At 42.5% G+C, this 17731-nt stretch overlaps 1 protein-coding gene across 1 annotated transcript in view; it reads left to right on the forward strand.

Annotated features, from left to right (window-relative positions):
- The window catches only part of AKAP6 (A-kinase anchoring protein 6), a 311162-nt gene that overhangs the window by 161716 nt on the left and 131715 nt on the right, over positions 1-17731 (forward strand). The window contains exon 7 of the mRNA XM_040332843.1: positions 8694-8848. Within this exon, the coding sequence (XP_040188777.1) occupies positions 8694-8848 (155 nt within the window). The remainder of the gene's footprint in view (positions 1-8693; positions 8849-17731) is intronic.

The raw sequence follows: 17731 nt of genomic DNA on the forward strand, positions 1-17731 counted from the left end.
GGTTAAAGATCGTGGATTTTTATCAAATTTGAGATTACGCTGTTTTGACCATATAAAATAACTATTAGGACAGTAACTTCTCCTACATGGGATGGATTATTCTATTAATAGTGAAAAGGGTTAATTGGTCCATGACCATCCTCTCTTCTGTTTCCATCCGCCTTACTAGAGAGGGCAGTATTTGTCATTGGCTATCTTACAGGGTTTACATGGTACAGGCTGCCCTTTGTATGCAGTGAGACTCCCAGCTGTGACTTGTTACTAAAGCATGAAATTCTGCATGAAATAGTAATGAGGTACAGGGAAGGCACACGGTGACGATGAGTATCATACTGTGTGTCAGTAAATAACAAGCTGACTTTTGATGTATTATTAATATTTACATTAACGCTGAGACCTTCGCTTACAGTGACAGAGATTGTTATATACACATATTGCTCCTTCTGTTATGCATAGCTCTATAGTCACACACCTGCCGTACCCTAAGGTCTTTATTTTAAATAACTGTGATTTTCTCCTGGGTCCTGGTCACTCTACTGTTCAGGCCTTGGTGTAATTGCAATTCAGATCATGAATACCCAGTAAATGGTATCTTTTACATAACAAAAACTCCAGTCATTTTTAAAGTATACATGCAAACATGGCAAAGTTAACATCCATGAATTTGTATAAACTGTAGAGCAACTTAGTAATTATAATGTTTATTTTCAACCAAGTCATCTTATTCAGTCCTAGCCATGTATTGGCATGTTACAGCTCCATAGCTGCTCACTTGTTCCTGCCTGTGTTCTTTAGCTAGGACATAGAAAGCTGGGCTCTGTGTCATGCCGCTCATTGTATACTATAAAATAAAGCGAAACTAAACCCATCAATTTAAGTCTCTCCCAAGTTGCCCCTGTTCGGTATTCACCTGGACAGTCCGGGTTTTAGATCCTGTGTCCAGGTTTCAGTCCACCTGAAACCCGGACACATCATTGGCAGCCCTGCAGCACCAGTCCTCCTATCTTCCCTCCTTAATATGCACAGTGCCCCCAAAAAATAAAAGAAAAACAGCGAACAAAGAATAAACTCAAAGTGGAAGAACAGGAGAAGCGAAAAGATGTCCTGGAAAAGAAAGTCCCTCCTGGAAGGGAAACTGAAAATCACAAGGCAGACATGGAATAACCTGTGATGTTTGAGAAAGAGGAAGATGAGGAAGAAGAACAATAGAGTACAAGCAAAAAGGCAAAGATGCCTGATCATGATAAGGACGAACCTGGAACTATTCCTACAAATGGAAACAAAGCAATTTTTTTAAGGAAGGTCGACTATCAATTTCTGAATTGCGGTTTATCTATTGGAGGGTGTTACATAGGCTGGAGCAGTTGGATGCTCTGGTGGTAGAGAAAAAGAAAAAGTGTATTATTAAAGCATTCATTTAATGTAGATAAAAATGTAAAAATGTATTCAGTCTTTTATGGTACCAGCAGGAATGGTAACAATGGTTAATGCAGTGGCAGAAAAGAAGATGGCTCCAGGTACTGAGTAGTACAGTTTTTTCATTTTTTTTTTTGGGGGAGATATTTTAGTAATCAAGTAAAAGGGATGTTTTTTCAAGAATAAGATGTGATTGTCGTGGTAATAAACATAATTGATGCCAAATAATGCAATAACTTTGCTCTGATACCAATGGGTTGAGAATGCCTGATGCAGTTTAAATTTTGGTAAAACAAAAAACCTAAAACAGCTGCATGCAGTTTATAATAAATGGCTTGATAATACTAGGCTGTATTTGCGCTGCACCAGTGGTTTTGGATGTGTATCTGGCTGATGGGACTTAAAGGAATAATTTGCATGGCTCTGTCCACTGTCCTGAAATGAGAAATAATCCTCTTATTTTTGGGATATGTGATAGAATGAGACATGTGAATAGCTTCTGTTCTAAGAATTCTTTGCTATGATGTATTAATGAATACAGAGCTGCAGTAATCTATGTCTCCTATATCTGCCAGCTGAACCTCTAACTTTAAGAAATCTGATGTGATTACTATATTTAGTATATCTTACTTCTCTCAATAAAAGGTTTCATATTTCAGCAAGAAGTAAAAAAGGGAAGTATGACCAAACTTTTTTTGCCATACTTCTTATCTGGGTCACATGGGTGCACTTACTTTTGCTCTCCTGTGAGTCATTCCAGGCTCTGGAAAGATCTTGACCATATTGTTGGGATCCGTAGAGATGCCTGACTGGCAGCTGGCTCAGCCTCTCAGCATGCCACTGAGAGACTGAGCCAGCCGCTCCCACCCCCTTCCCAGCCCAACACTCCAGTGAGCATTGGAAGGGCAGAGCAGTGATTGGTGAATAATAGTCATTGCTGTCTGCTCAGAGCGGACCAAGAACCGAGTGATCAGCAGCCATGTGATCGCTCAGTTCTCAGACTTAGAGCCAGTAAGGATCAGCTCTCCTTTAAGTGTGTTCCCGACTGGCTGGGCCTCAGGATCACCTATCCAACATTTGTAATGAATAGCATTAATCATAGAGATAAACCCTCTTGCAGCTGGGTACCTGTTCAAGAGTTTACAGTCACATCTCTTGTTCTCTTGAAGGTTGGAATTCCATTTATGCCAGCCTTTCTTAAATCTTTTTACCCTGAAGGAACTCATGAATAAATGTTTAGGTATCCAGGAGCCTCTGCTTAAAATAATTGTATCTACAACTTAAAGCACATCAACATGATCAATAAGATGTAGCTATAATAATAAACATAGGAATGAGTAAAATGGCATACCTAGAGAAATTGACACCCATATGGATACATTTTATAACAACCTCATGCTCTGTATGATAATAATTTTTTCAACAATATTCATGAAATTTAAATTAATCAATATAGTAATGGTCAGAAAAGAAATTAAGGTAGACATACTTACTTTGATTGTCAGTGTAGTTTTGCTTTACATAGATGGCCTCTAAGGCCTCATTCACACTGGGCCGTTCGGGTCCGTCTGTCACGGACCTGAACGGCCGCTCCATGCATTGCTATGGAGCGTCGGATGTCAGCGGAGACATGTCCGCTGACATCCGACCCGATCCGACCCGCTAAAAACAGACTTATGGGGGCCACGTCCCCATCCGTCCATGCAGATCAGATCGGGTAAGATCTGATGAAAACGGACATCGTTTTCATCAGATCGCTCCATAGGACACAGCGGTGCCCGACAAGCCCCTCCCCGCTCAGTGAGCACAGAGGAGCATGTCATCCGTAGGCTCAGCGGAGATCTGCGGACTGATCTCCCACTGAGCGGACGGGAGCAGGCGGACTCTGTAGCGACGGAGTCCGCCAAGTGTGAATGAGGCCTAAAGAAATATCTCCTTACATTGGATCTCCTTACATTGGTGGTCACCATGAAGAATACTCTTATGCCCCGTACACATGGTTCCCGTCGGAAATCCTGAGGGGAAAAACGAGAACCTGCTTGGTCAGTCTTTCCAAGGGAGGATTTCCCGACAGGAAAAACTGCGATGGAGCATACACACGGCCGGGATTTCCGGCCAAAGCTCCATCGCAGTTTTTCCCATAGGAAAACTGCCAAAAACTGCCGGGCAAAAGTCTGCCGGTTTTCCTAGCGGGAAAAAAGGGAGGTGGTTCTCTTTTTTTGTCCAGCGGTTTTTGGGCAGTTTTCCCGTCGGAAAAACTGCGAGGAGCATACACACGGCTGTGATTCCCGGCCAAAAGCTCTACTCCCAGTTTTCCCATGGGGAAAACTGGCGGTGTGTACGAGGCATAACACTTAAGGTGAGTGGGAAGAGTCCATCTCTTACAAACAGCTAAAAAGGACATTCCAGTTAGTGAACTGGTAACTTATCTGCAAAACAGGAGAAGAGGCTGTAGAGTTGCCATGCAATTTGTTCTCCAAAGTGACATTGGCCCCAACACTATGCAGGCATCATCATGCGGGAGGTCAATCCACCACTGCTCTAACAACCACTGGAGGAACCCTAGTTGTGAATGTCTGATCTAAGATATATGGTGTATCTCTGTAATCACTGCCTTCATGAATGTTACAGAGACCTACAGTGTATCAGTCAAGTGAATCCCGCTGTACGCAGGACATTATTACAGTGATATAGCATAGAGAACAGATTGAATCCCAGCCTGCAGGTGGACAATAAACACCTGGACTGATCCTTAGTGATAGTTGTATTTTTGTCACCTGATGGGTGCTTGGAGGGAAGCCGGTCCTGACAGTTGGACAGTGGTACATAAACTCCATCTATTGCTGTAATAAAACCTGCTGTGACAATTGGTCTTATGATTTCGGTTAAGTGTTATTCCAGTTCATCAGTGATTTAATGTGCTGTCCACGAGTGATGGTGTGTGGAAAATTATATTGAAGTTTATTATCTTTGATCATTTGGGGCAGTTAGAGTTAGTGTCTTTTTTTGTTTTATAATCTAAGTGATTCAATAATCTTATTGATTGAACCAGTTTTCTCTTTATGTAGGCTTTTCTAGGATTGTGCAGAACTGATTTCATCTGTTCATTGTTTTGAATGCTGAAGGTGAAATCTGATTGGTTTTCACATCATCATTCCTCATAACACTGCATTCTTAAATGAGCTTCTAAATAAATATTTATGACCAGACAGGTCATTTATTTTTGGGTTGCACTGAACGTTACAGATGAAGACTACTGAAATTGTATGTGATTTAGAGAATGCACCCCAAAAATACACAGACAATTGACATACTTGTACAGTCCAGGTGGTCTTTATGGCATACTATCCCTGGTGATAAGGCTGAGATTACACACAAGAAACTCTATATCCCCATTCATTGGAAAGTGAACAATGAAAATAAGGGGGAGATTTACTAAAACTGCTGCACACATAATCTGGTGCAGCTGTGCATAGTAACCAGTCAGCTTTTAGGTTTTATTGTCAAAGCTTAATTGAACAAGCTGAAGTTAGAAGCTGATTGGTTACTTTGCACAGTTAGGCCCCTTTTACATGGGGCGGATCAGTGATGATCCGCCCCGTGCACCTCCGCTTGCTCAGCGGGGATTGCTTCGTTGATCCCTGCTGAGCCGGCGGATGACAGGGCGGTCCCCGCACACTGTGCAGGGACCACCCTGTCAGAACTCCGCTCTCCCGTATGGGGGGATCGGATGAAAACGGACCGTCTGTCTGTGTTCACCCGATCCGATCCGCCAGACGGATGGAAAAGTAGGTTTTTCCTCCGTCACACTTTCGCGGAATGGAGCGGGTCGGATGTCAGCGGGCATGTCACCGCTGACATCTGCGGCTCCATAGAAGAGCACGGAGCGCCCGTTCAGGTCCGCAAAAAAAAACTGTCAGGCAGACCTGAACGTGTGAAAGAGCCCTTACAGCAGATTCGAAGTGGGGCAGTTTTAGTAAATCTCCCCCCAAATTTTGCTACAGTTTTATATGATCAATGTTCAGAATGTGGTTAGGAAATTTGCAAGCACAAATTTCCCCAGGTTGGGGAGACATTGGGGGTTATTTACGCTGTAGATCTGAGGGGGACATGCAAGGAAAATAGCAAACAGCATTTCTCTTATCGTCCATGGACGGACACAGCCTTCAAAGTCTTGACATATGGGTTATGTTCCATATGTCAAGACTTTGAAGGCTGTGTCCGTCCATGGACGACAGAGAAAATGATTTTACGGTGAGTACAAAAAATTCTATTTTTAGCTTGCACATGATTGGATGATAAAATCAGCAGAGCTTACCCTCATTTCAGATCTTCCCCTCAGATTTACAGTGACTGCACTTCCAAGTGCACTTGCAGTGCAATTGTAGTGCAAAGTAGATTTGCCTTTCGTAAATAACCCCCTATATCTTACTCAAGGACAGGAAATGATAGGTGCAATTGTCACTGTTACGGGAAGTCACAAAGAGTGATAATAACCTGAAAAACTTTTTAATCTCCCCCATTTTATTGAAAAAGTGATTGCTAATGCCCATGTCCCAAATTAAGAGATCTCCCATATCTTCCTTTCCTGACATTGGGAAAGGAAGTGGGTACACAGACTGCTAATAAAAGCGCGGCAACCCTTACCCACTCTGTCCAAGATATAAAATATATATTTATACAGTTGAACATAAATTGTTCCATTAAGTCCATTTATCGCTGTACTTCCTTCCAGTCTAACTTCTCGACTATAGTTATATAAGTGAATATAAAAAAGTGTAGCGCTTATTTTTGTGAAAAAGGCAGTTAACAAAACATATCAAATGTTGTAAACATACATATATATGAAATCTTAATTTCAGTGACACCAAGTGACTGAGTGTGATCCGTGAAAAAATAAATAAAATCAGAACGAAGCAGTCCTCTATTGTGACCACACACAAATAACAGTCCAAAAGTGTAGAAAACACTGCAAGGTTGAAATGAAGAGTCCCACATGGATGTGACCCTCTCTGTGGAAGGATAGAGACACCACCACTGATGTAAGAAGGAGGCTTACCAGATGGTGTTGACTTTGTGAGGTTTATACCACCCAAGTTAAAACAGGCTTATATAATCAGTCAGCAAAGATGTATCCAGCTGGTCCTAAATCCACATATTAGTCGGCACTGCAAATTCCAGTAAACACCAGGAAGTGTAAATACATGTAGTCTTGTTGGAGCCAGAGATACGGTAACCACATAACATGCGTAATGGGAAAAAACTCACATAGTGTGATACCGTACAAGGTAGTATTTATTAAAAAGATAAGAAAATGAACACTCACATTTGGAAGAACATCAAAGGCATATCAAAAAGTGCAAGAGCAATGTGTGTGAATGTGTCCATCCGACGCGTTTCAACAGTCATCACTTTTTCATATTCACCAGTTTTTGCTTTGTCTCAGCTGTGTTGACAGCTAATTTTTGTAAGAGGTTTAGTGATCGAAAGTCCTCTTAAACATATGGCACCTCATCCCAAATAGGTTAAGTAGAGAGTATTGAGAGGATGAAGGATTATTACGGTGCCCATTATAAAAGCCAGACGTATTGTTATATCAAAAATAGAACATTTTATTCAATTCATACAAAGATTAAAATCAATTTTACAATTTTAATCTCAAAGATTAAAACAAACAATTGAATGTTGTAAAATTGATTTTAATCTTGGTATGAATTGAATAAAATTTTCTATTTTTGATATAACAATACGTCTGGTTTTTATAATGGGCACCGTAATAATTCTTCATCCTCTCAATACTCTCTACTTTAGCTAATTTTTGTGTTTACTTATTGCACAGCGCAGTATATCCCATATATCATTTTTTGTATAGGAATATAAGTACCCACCAACAGACTACATATAGTCTTTAAGTAACAACCGCTAATTTATGAATATGTTTTTTTACATGGGATTTTTTTTCTATATGGGAATATGTTGGAGCACCTAGGGAAAACCTACCGAAATACAGTGAGGTTAAGGGCTCATTCACATGGATGCTCAGCTAAGCTTTATGCAGGCAGCCCATATAAGTGAATGGACACATATCAGCTGTATTAACTCACCTGCACAGTTGCGTTTGACAGGTATGCAGGGATGGGTTCATGGCCAAGATACATACGCTCTGTATCAGGGCCCATGCACCTGTCTTTGCGTAGATGTCAAATTCGGCTTTTCTGGTGAGCCCGTACAGCTGATGCATGTCCATTCACTAATATGGGCTTCCTGCACACAGTTCAGTTCTAGGACAGTAAACAAACAAAAGGCTCTTCATGCTGTATGGGGGTGAACACACATATGAATGAGCCTTGGAGCTTAGGGCCACAAAACTACAAGATTTCAGTACGAGCCGATGTGCATCTTTGAAATAGTAGGTGAGGTTGAAAAAAGACACAAGTCCATCAAGTCCAACCTATGTAAATACTTACAATGATAATGATGGTTATTTGTAAAAATATCTAAAGGAATAATTGTGTATTGCCCACACCCCACAGAAGCCAATGCCTTTGAATGTTTGGTAGAGCATAAATAACAAGTGTATTTGCTTCAGGGATTGTGAAAGATAACTAGACAGCCCCTTTTAAACCCCCTTATGACTGTGATTCATTCCACTACAGCCAGCACCAAACAGAAGTGGCACTGGTCTCCAGCCTCCTGCTAGTGTCTAAATAATACATACCTATTGCCATTTACCTTCAAGCGTCCAGAGGGCACTCTTTTGCTTTCCTGTGGCGGAGTTGGCAGGAAGCGATGCGGTTCTGGCTTCCTATATAAGCCGACACATTTTGTCACAGGTAGTTATTTACAACTGATTTACAACATTCTTAATGGAGTGTGTCAGGGAAAGAGCGCCAGCTGTATGCCTCGCTAGAGGTTAAAGTGTCCTCCACCTTTGTGATGGTGCTAACAATTTTGGCGTTGCTGCAGATGCTCACTAAGTGGTCACAGCTGTTTGCAGTAAATAGCCATTCAAGGTAAACACCACTTTTTAATTGCATTTACCTTACTAAATATCCCCCATATGATCATGATATTTAGAGCCTATGAGCCTTGCAGAATGCAGCACAAGACACCAACACAAAGCTTGCATATTGTATATGACAGCAAAGCAGCTCATTGCTTCAAGCAGTACCAAAGACATGTACACTGTGTCCTTTCTCATGTACACATATTTAGTGCTTTGCTGATTTATCCTGAGTATTTTCTTGCACTCAGCATGTTGTATCATTTTGAAACAGGTTTCCAGGAGATGGTGCAGATGATTACTGCTCAATGGAAGGAGCTACAGAAGCAGATACGGAGGCAGCACGGCTGGATCCTAAGTGCTCTTGATACTATCAAGGCAGACATACTGCAGACAGATGAGATGCCAGAGATTATGAGTGAACCACAGGTGAGACACAGTGCAAGAGAAGGACTTAAAATGATGGGTAGTCAGGCAGGATCAAATTATTCATATAAAGTGATCAGTCTGGGTAGATGTGATCTACTAGATGAATTTTGGTATGCATTTCATTTCTATATTACGGTATATCCAAGCACACTCAATTTTATGTTTTCTTCTATTGCCTAATCTTATATATGTTCACTAAAGGCTTCAACAATGGACTATGCATGAACTAAAATTAGGAATGTTGACTCTTTTACACTATCTATTTAGCTCTTGCTCGATTACTTGGGCAAAGGGCCCTTTCACACGTACGGACAAACGGTCCGTTTTTTACAAGTCCGTTTACGGACTTGAAATGTATCCCTATGGGATTGTGGACGTTAGCGGATGATGCATCCGCTAATGTCCGTAACGATCCGCCTCCGCAAAGATCCGCCTTTTCAGACGGAAACGGATCGAATGAATATGGACACACGGTCCGTATTCATCCAATTCCCCATAGGGGAGAGCGGAGGAAAGACAGGGCGGTCTCTGCACAGTGTGCGGGGACCGCCCTGTCCGCCGACAGCTCAGCGGGGATTTAGGGACACACACGGGGCGGATCAATACGGATCTGCTCCGTGTGAAAGGGCCCAAAGGCAATTTTAGTGCCCCTATTCAGTGTACACAAGCCAACATCACTTTGCTGCTAACATGGGAAGCAGATGATACAACCCAATTAGCATTGAGTCCTTAAAAACATAAATAATGCCATGGTCATTAGCAGGGTATATTTTTACATTAGAACACAAAGGTGGATTTGGTCAGTACAAAAGGTTGGGGTATAGAAAAACTTTCCCAGAAAATAAAAAGAGAATATTGCATTCTATCAGATTTCTACCCCAACTCCAAATGGGTTGCCCACTGTAGTCTGCTAAAGCTTCCTAGATTTATAGGACTAGTTGGTGCCAAGGTGGCTAAAAGCACCAGACTTGGCAACTCATTGGATGTAATGATTTTCTATCAAACTGAATTGGTCACTTGACTTTTGGGTAGGGTCTTTCTCTTTTTTTTATTTAAAGTTAAAGTGGAGGTTCACCCAAAACTCAATTTTTAACATTTGATTGAGGCTCGTTTTGTGAAGGGGAATCAGGTGTTTTTTTTTTAAATCAAAGCAGTACTTACCGTTTTAGAGATAGATCTTCTCCGCCGCTTCCGGGTATGGGCTGCGGGACTGGGTGTTCCTATTTGATTGACAGGCTTCGCACAGGCTTCCGACGGTCGCATACAGCGCGTCACGATTTTCCGAAAGTAGCCGAACGTCGGTGCGCAGGCGCCGTATAGAGCCGCACCGACGTTCGGCTTCTTTCTGCTACTCGTGACGCGATGTATACGACCGTCGGAAGCCTGTCGGATACCTGTCAATCAAATAGGAACGCCCAGTCCCGAAGACCATACCCGGATGCGGCGGAGAAGATCTATCTCTAAAACATTAAGTACTGCTTCGATTTGAAAAAGAACACCCGATTCCCCTTCACAAAATGAGCCTAAATCTAATGTTAAAAATTGTTTTTCAGGTGAACTCCCGCTTTAAGAACTCATACCAAAAGCATACTCCTCAAACAGACAGTATTTCCTTGTATATTTATTTATATCTTGGTCCATCTGATTGACAAACATTATGAGAATATCTATATGTAACTTTTAAAATAAAGCCACTGGTAGTATGCTTAGACTAGCCATTCTTAGCCAAAGTTCTTTGGAACACTAGGGTTTACTGGGGTTTCTTGAATTGCTAGTTGACCTATCCTTTATTGGTGCCTGCAGAGTTCCAGGTCCAATGCCACTTAGCAAAGCCTGAATATATGACACAGGTTTTTGTATGAGTGGCTATCCGACCATCACTGTAAGGGTTGCATTCTTCCTACCGACCAGCAAGGAAAGAGCTTTTTTCACTTCTCAATGCATGTACTGTATTTCAATAGTCATTTACAATAACTGATTACCTAGGCAAGATGGCCGACCCCAAAATATGTTGTAGTCCTGGGTCCCCTCTCAGTGCTTACCAAGTTTGGTGTCCTGTCACTTATGGTTCGGGAGCAGTGCCATGTCAAGCTGACCAAGACTTCCCATTGACGCCAATGTTAAAAAACCCGGGAGCAGTGCCATGTCAACCTGACCAAGATTTCCCATAGACACCAATGTTAAAAAACCTGTGAGCAGTGACATGTCAAGCCGACCAAGATTTCCCATAGACACCAATGTTAAAAACCAGGTGCAGTGCCATGTCAAGCTGACCATGATTTCCCATAGACGCCAATGTGTTCATACACACAAGTGTACATAAAGTGAGGGTACACAATGCGGAGTATGCCTGCATGTATGTTTTATGAATTTTCAGAGTACAAAGGACAAAACACTTTTTATTGTTTCTTATGATTGAAATTTTAGATTGTTAAAGTGATTGTAAACGATCACCTTGTAAAACAAACTATTCAGTTTAAAAGTGAAATGAAAGGCAAAACATTTGTCTATAGATATAAAAACAATTATACATACACCTTTTCCCTTTTTCTAATAAATTATTACTTTCCCTGTGTTCTCAGCTGCATAAGAGCTTTGGGTGAAGGAGAAGCAGAAGCATACTGGGTTTCCCAGTGACAGGCTGTGGGGGTGGGGGTTTCACAGCTAGAGAACTGACCACAGTGTGTTCTCCTGCTTAGTGTGGTCAGTTTATAACAGAAAAGCAGACTGGTAGGGATTTCAGACAAAGGAAGCAATTTGAAGAGAATGGGATACTTTCTCCTAGGAGTACATGGTACAGCAGGCACATATCAGGAATATGAAATGTTGGGCTTACATGCCCTTTAAGTACAATCTATTCACATTTGCACAGTTTTTAAACCTTGGAGGTCTGCACATACCCACATGAGCCGGTGTATTTTTATTTTCTGAACCGTTTCTGTTGTAGGATTTGTAAGCCAATGGGAGGAATGCTAAAAAGGAGGTCACACATAGCGCCTTATGATTTTTGGTCTGTATGTGGCTGTTAGAGGGAACCCCAATAAAAAATTACTGTATTTTTTTTTAATGGCTTGGGGTAAAACAAGTGCTTAAAGTGGAGATCCACACAAAAAGTGCTTTTCTGAACCCTCCCCCCCTCCGGTGTCACATTTGGCACCTTTCAGGGTATAGGGGGGTGCAGATACCTGTATAATACAGGTATTTGCACCCACTTCTGGGCATAGACTCTTACAGGAGTCACGCCCCTTCCCGTCCCACCGCTGTCTTCTCGGAAACACACTTGTCCCTGTAGACAGCGGGGACCATTGAGGACACGCAGCGCGACTCGCACATGCGCAATAGGGAACCAGGAAGTGAAGCCGCAACGCTTCACTTTCTGATTCCCTCACCAAGGATGGCAGCGGGGGCAGCAAAAATCCGAGCGATAGCTCGGCTTCGGCTGCCGAAATCGGGGGCACCTTGGACAGGTAAGTGTCCATTTATTAATAGTCAGCAGCTGCATTATTTGTAGCTGCTCGCTTTTAATATTTTTTTTTTTAGGCGGACCTTCGCTTTAATGGACTTCCTCTTTAAGTCACACAATAACTTATGCATGTAGCAGTGAAGGGTTAATGTTGTTTGTCCTTCACGGACTTTGCCTGTATACAATTGTGTGTACACCTTTACCCAGTAGAACACAAATCGCTGTGTTCCATTGGTGTCACAGAGGGGCTATAAAATATTTGTTGCCCTAATAAATCATAATAATGATTCTATTCTCTGACACATTTAGTCACATGACTGCTTCTAACGAGCAGCTTGACTAATTAAGAAAAAAGGAGGTAGGGGCAAAGGCAGTGCTCATTAGTCTGTTGCTGCGGGTCTGTTAGTGGAGGGTAGCTGTGCCAGTCTAGTCTAGTTTTATTGTAGTTGGTGCAATGCAGCTCTTCTTACTGGCAAAAGGGTTAAACTTTTTACTATTTACTTACACAAACCCTTAGAGGACACCATTTTTCCTCCTTAGACATATAATATATCTCAAATATATGCTCACTGAACAGTACCGCGTCATTAAAGTTGTACAAACACACTCCGTTCTTCTCTCTCCCGACACCCATAAAGCCGTGTATCTTATTACCTTCAACATATGTTCTTGTTGTTGTTGACTGTGTGTGGTGTTTTCCCCTCATTCCTCCTCCCTTTCGTCCCTCCTAAATAATCCCCCTTAGAGCTGTAAAATATTTTGAATGCTGATTATTTTGTCCTCGGAATCATAATGCAGTAGAGTGAATGCTTTTCAAGATTTCTCTGACTGGTCCACAGATATGCATACACTGAGTCCTTCCCAGACAATTCACTGCAGTCAGCGACTGCATGAGGGCCATTTAAGCTTCAGGTAGGAAGCCACTAAAGGGCTGACCATTGTTACATCTCTGGGGTGAGAGCCAGCAAAGTACTCCACAAAATCTCCACAAAGAGTCATTTGTACCAAGGCTCGTTCATAAAAACAGTAGGAAAGAAAACTGAAGGTTTTATTCATAACAACCAGAGTCTAGCACTGATATTTTTTTCTAGTGGACAGTAGAACACAGGAAAGGATTCTATGGTAAGCAAGAAGACCCTCTTTCTTCCAACACATACAGTATAAATCAGCTTTATTATACATTCTTATATTTTTGAAGCCCAATTACAGCCAAAACATGTTTGATTTAGATGCCCTGGGAAAAGGTTAAAACCTTTGTCATGTATGTATTACTGTTTGTGTCCTTATTGGGGAGACGTTTCATTATTTCCTGTTTTAATGATGGATGTTGAGCCGAGTACACACGGTCGTTCCAAACAGATGAGACTGGTCCGACGGGCCATTTCCATCGGTTCACCGCTGAAGTGGCCTGATGGTCTGATGTGCGTACACACCATCGTTCCAAAAGAACGTGGTGACGTCAAACACACTACGTGTTTAATAAAACTAAGTTCAATGCTTCCAAGCATGCGTCGACTTGATTCAGAGCATGCGCTGGTTTTGAACCGATGTTTTCTGTACTAACCATCGGTTTGGACCGATCAGGCAGCATGTTTTAAAATTTTGGACCGAAGGACAACAGACCGATGGGCTATACACACGGTCGGTTTGGACCGATGAAACTGAACCTCGGTCCATTCTCATCGGTTTTGTCCGACCGTGTGTACGCGGCCTTACAGGGACCGGAAGTCAGAAGACGTCTCTCCAATGGAAACATGAACAAAACTAAAAACTGATTTTTAAAGAATTGGGAAAGAGAATGTTTATCAAGTTTTTATCACTGATATTACCCATGCTCCACCAACTGACTATGTCTATGGTAGGGAGAAGCAGAAGCTGTTTGTAAGCTTATGCCCCGTACACACGATCGGTTTTCCCGGCGGTAAAAAGTCCACCCGGAAAACCGAGGGGAAAGCCAAGAACCTGCTCGGCAGCTTTTCCCCCCTACACACAGCCGGTTTTCTTGGCAGGAAAACTGCCAGGAGAGCTTTAGCCGGGAACCCCGGCCTTGTGTATGCTCCATCGCAGTGTTTCCATAGGAAAACTGCCAGGAAAAAGACCGCCGGGAATCTCGGCAGGAAAAAAGAAAACATGTTCTCATTTTTACCCACCATGAAGCATACACACGGCCAGTTTTCCTGGCCAAAAGCTGTCATAGCAGTTTTCCCGATGGGAACACTGGTCGTGTGTACGAGGCATAAGAGTTGTTCTAAAGCGTAAAGTGGTTGTAACCCTAAAAATACAGAATCCTGTTCAATCATAGGTTAGACAGCACGGTGCTTGTGCTGTCTAACCTGTCCCTCTGTAAGCTGTAAAAAACCTGGTTAATCCTGCCAGTTCCTATTTCCCCCGTGTGTGTACTGACCACGGTAATCAGGGCTGCTGAGCTCTGATTACTGTGGTCAGTTTACGTGCCTTCATCATCTGCTGTTCTCCTCCCCCCCCACTCTGCCTGTGTCTGTGTGAGCCGTCTCTAACCCTCCTCCCCCCCTTCTGCCGCCATTACTAGTAAAAGTAAAGTTTAGAAAATGTCACTGCCAGCCCCTCTTTTCTAAGCGGGAGACGTCAGGTGGAGATCTCGGCCCCTCCCACTATAGCCCGTTGATCAGAGTATGCCAGGAGTCACGTAACCGGCCTTATGATATCTGAAAAAGGGTATTTAAAAGCATAATTAAAAAAAAAACTGTTACACTGTGTGTTATGACTGCATAAAACAGAGGGGCTGGCAGTGAATTTCTTTTTTAAGGTTACAACCACGTTAAACAAAGCTGGAGCTTCTCTTGGCACTCCAATATGACAGAAGTGGTGCTTTGCAAATGGTTTCAGTGACCCATTGGGGAGGCTTTACTGTTCACTTTGCAAGGGAAGTTGCCCTTTGTAGGGAATTTTCCCCAGAGCTTAGTGAATGAGTGGAAACTGTGCTGATCATGATCCAATCATGTCCGGTCATCTTTTTAGTATTATTTATTATTATTTTTTTCCTTCAATGTTATAGAGCATTCTTTGCAAAGTGAAATGTCACCACATTCACTAAGCACTGAGGACAAGTCCCTGGCAAAGTGCAACATCCCTTTCAAAGTAAATACCTTTAGTAAATCAACCTCAGTGCTTCCCTTCACCTGTGGCAGTTTTACGAAAACAGCACTATTCAAGGGGATAGATGAATGCAAATACTGCCTGCAGCAGAGGGGACTCACAGGGCAGTAACGTCACTGCAGTTTTCCATTCATAATTTTCTTTAGCCCCATAACTGAAGGTCCATAGGTCCATACCTTCATAAGTATCTGGGACTTGGAGTAAACAATGAAAGAGCCTTAATGCAAAGTTTTTCAGGCCTCAATGCAAAATTTAATACATTAATTATTTTTTATGTTATTGTTGGTGCATTTATAAAAAAAAAATCAATAGGTGGACAATGACTTTAATATGCTGGCCAGTTATTCCAAATAACACCTAAAGGTCTATTTATAAAATATTTGATGCAGGAATGTCAGAAGCATTCATGCAAGTTGAATGAAATATTCCATATTTGTTTGCAAGAGATCAATGCTTGTATGGTCAGCTCAATGTAGTGACCAAAATGTTCAATGTTTTTTTAGTTGGGTATTTCAGAAAATGATACTGCATTTTGGCCAATAGTTGGAGCTGACTGTGCATAGTAGCCAATCAGCTTCTAACTTCAGCTTGTTCAATTAAACTTTGTCAATAAAACCTGGAAGCCGATTGTTTTCTATGCAGAATTGCGCCAGATTTTGCACTCTCCAGTTTTAGTAAATAACCCTCAGTACGTCTACCCTTGTTATTTGTGTATGCGTGCAAGAATACAATTGTGAACCCTTTTGAATTATTTGGACTACTGCATAAATGGCTTTTAAATGTGATCATTACAATAACATCTTATTTAACAAATAACAAATAAGATTTAAGTTGTCCTTACTGAACAACTGAGATGAGCAAGCAAGATGCTTTATAGAAAATGTATGTGAACTTTTATGTTGACCATATGTAATGAGAGAGTAAAGATATGAGATTTGAGGTGTAGTTAGAAGATGCTCTGCCCTTTAGAAAAGATGCAAAGAATCTGCTATTCTCAACAGAGATCTGGTCATGTGCTCCCCAATCAAAAATAAATAAATTCAGAGGATCTAAGAAGAATTACAGGGATACAGAGGCAACCCCCCCCCCCCACCAGCTCCTAACAACCAGCACAAATTGCATTGTCAAATGGATCAAAAAAAGAATGTAGATGAGATCCATTGAGTTCTACCCCAATAGCAAGGATATCGTGCCAAAATTTTGTGGCAGTGTTGAATTATAGATCTTATTAACTTGCTGCACGTTTTCACTGGCAAGTTGTACGCTTGCAGAGCACTTGAAGCACAAGTTCTAGTTGACCTGCTGTCTGGTGGGACACATTGATAAGGGACACCTGCTCTATGGGGGCAATCGGATAAGTATACCTACTCTATGGGGTCATTCTGATGGAGATACCTGCTCTATGGGGTCACTCTGATGAGGACACCTGGTCTATGGGGGTCACTTTAATGGGGACACCTGCTCTATGTGGGCACACTGATGGGGACACCTGCTCTATGGGGTCACTCTGATGGGGACACCTGCTCTATGGGGGCACACTGATTGGGACAACTGCTCTATGGGGCCACTCTAATGGGGACACCTGCTCTCTGATGGAGACACTCCAATGGGGACACCTGCTCTCTGATGGAGACACTCCAATAGGATCATGCTCTTTGTGGGTACTCTGATTGGGACACCTTCTCTATGGGGTTACTCTGATGGGGGCACTTAGATGAAGACACCTGCTCTATGGGGTCACTCTGATAGGGACACCTGCTCTATGATGGAGGCGCTCTGATGGGGACACCTGCTCTCTGATGGGAACAGTCTGATGGGGACACCTGCTCTATGGGGTTACTCTGATGGAGACACCTGCTCTATGGGGCACTCTGATGGAGACACCTGCTGTATAGGGGCCCTCTGATGGGGACACCTGCTCTATGGGGTCACTCTGATGGGGACACCTGTTCTATGGGGGTCACTCGGTTTGGGGACACTGACTCTACTAGAACACTCTGATGGGGACACCTGCTGTCTGGTGGGAACACTTGCTCTATGGGGGCACTCTAATGAGGACACCTACTCTATGGGGGCACTCTGATGGGGACACCTGATCTATGGGGACATTCTGATGTGGCCCCTGCACTCTGATTGGCACACCTGCTCTATGGGGGCATTCTGATGGGGACACCTGATCTTTAGGGTCACTATGATGGGGACACCTGCTCTTTAGGGGAACTTGGCTAGGGACACCTGATGTAAGGGCTATTCTGACTGGGACGTCTGTAGGGATACTCTGATAG

Source organism: Rana temporaria, chromosome 13 (genome assembly GCF_905171775.1).
Source record: "Rana temporaria chromosome 13, aRanTem1.1, whole genome shotgun sequence".
Lineage (NCBI taxonomy): Eukaryota > Metazoa > Chordata > Amphibia > Anura > Ranidae > Rana > Rana temporaria.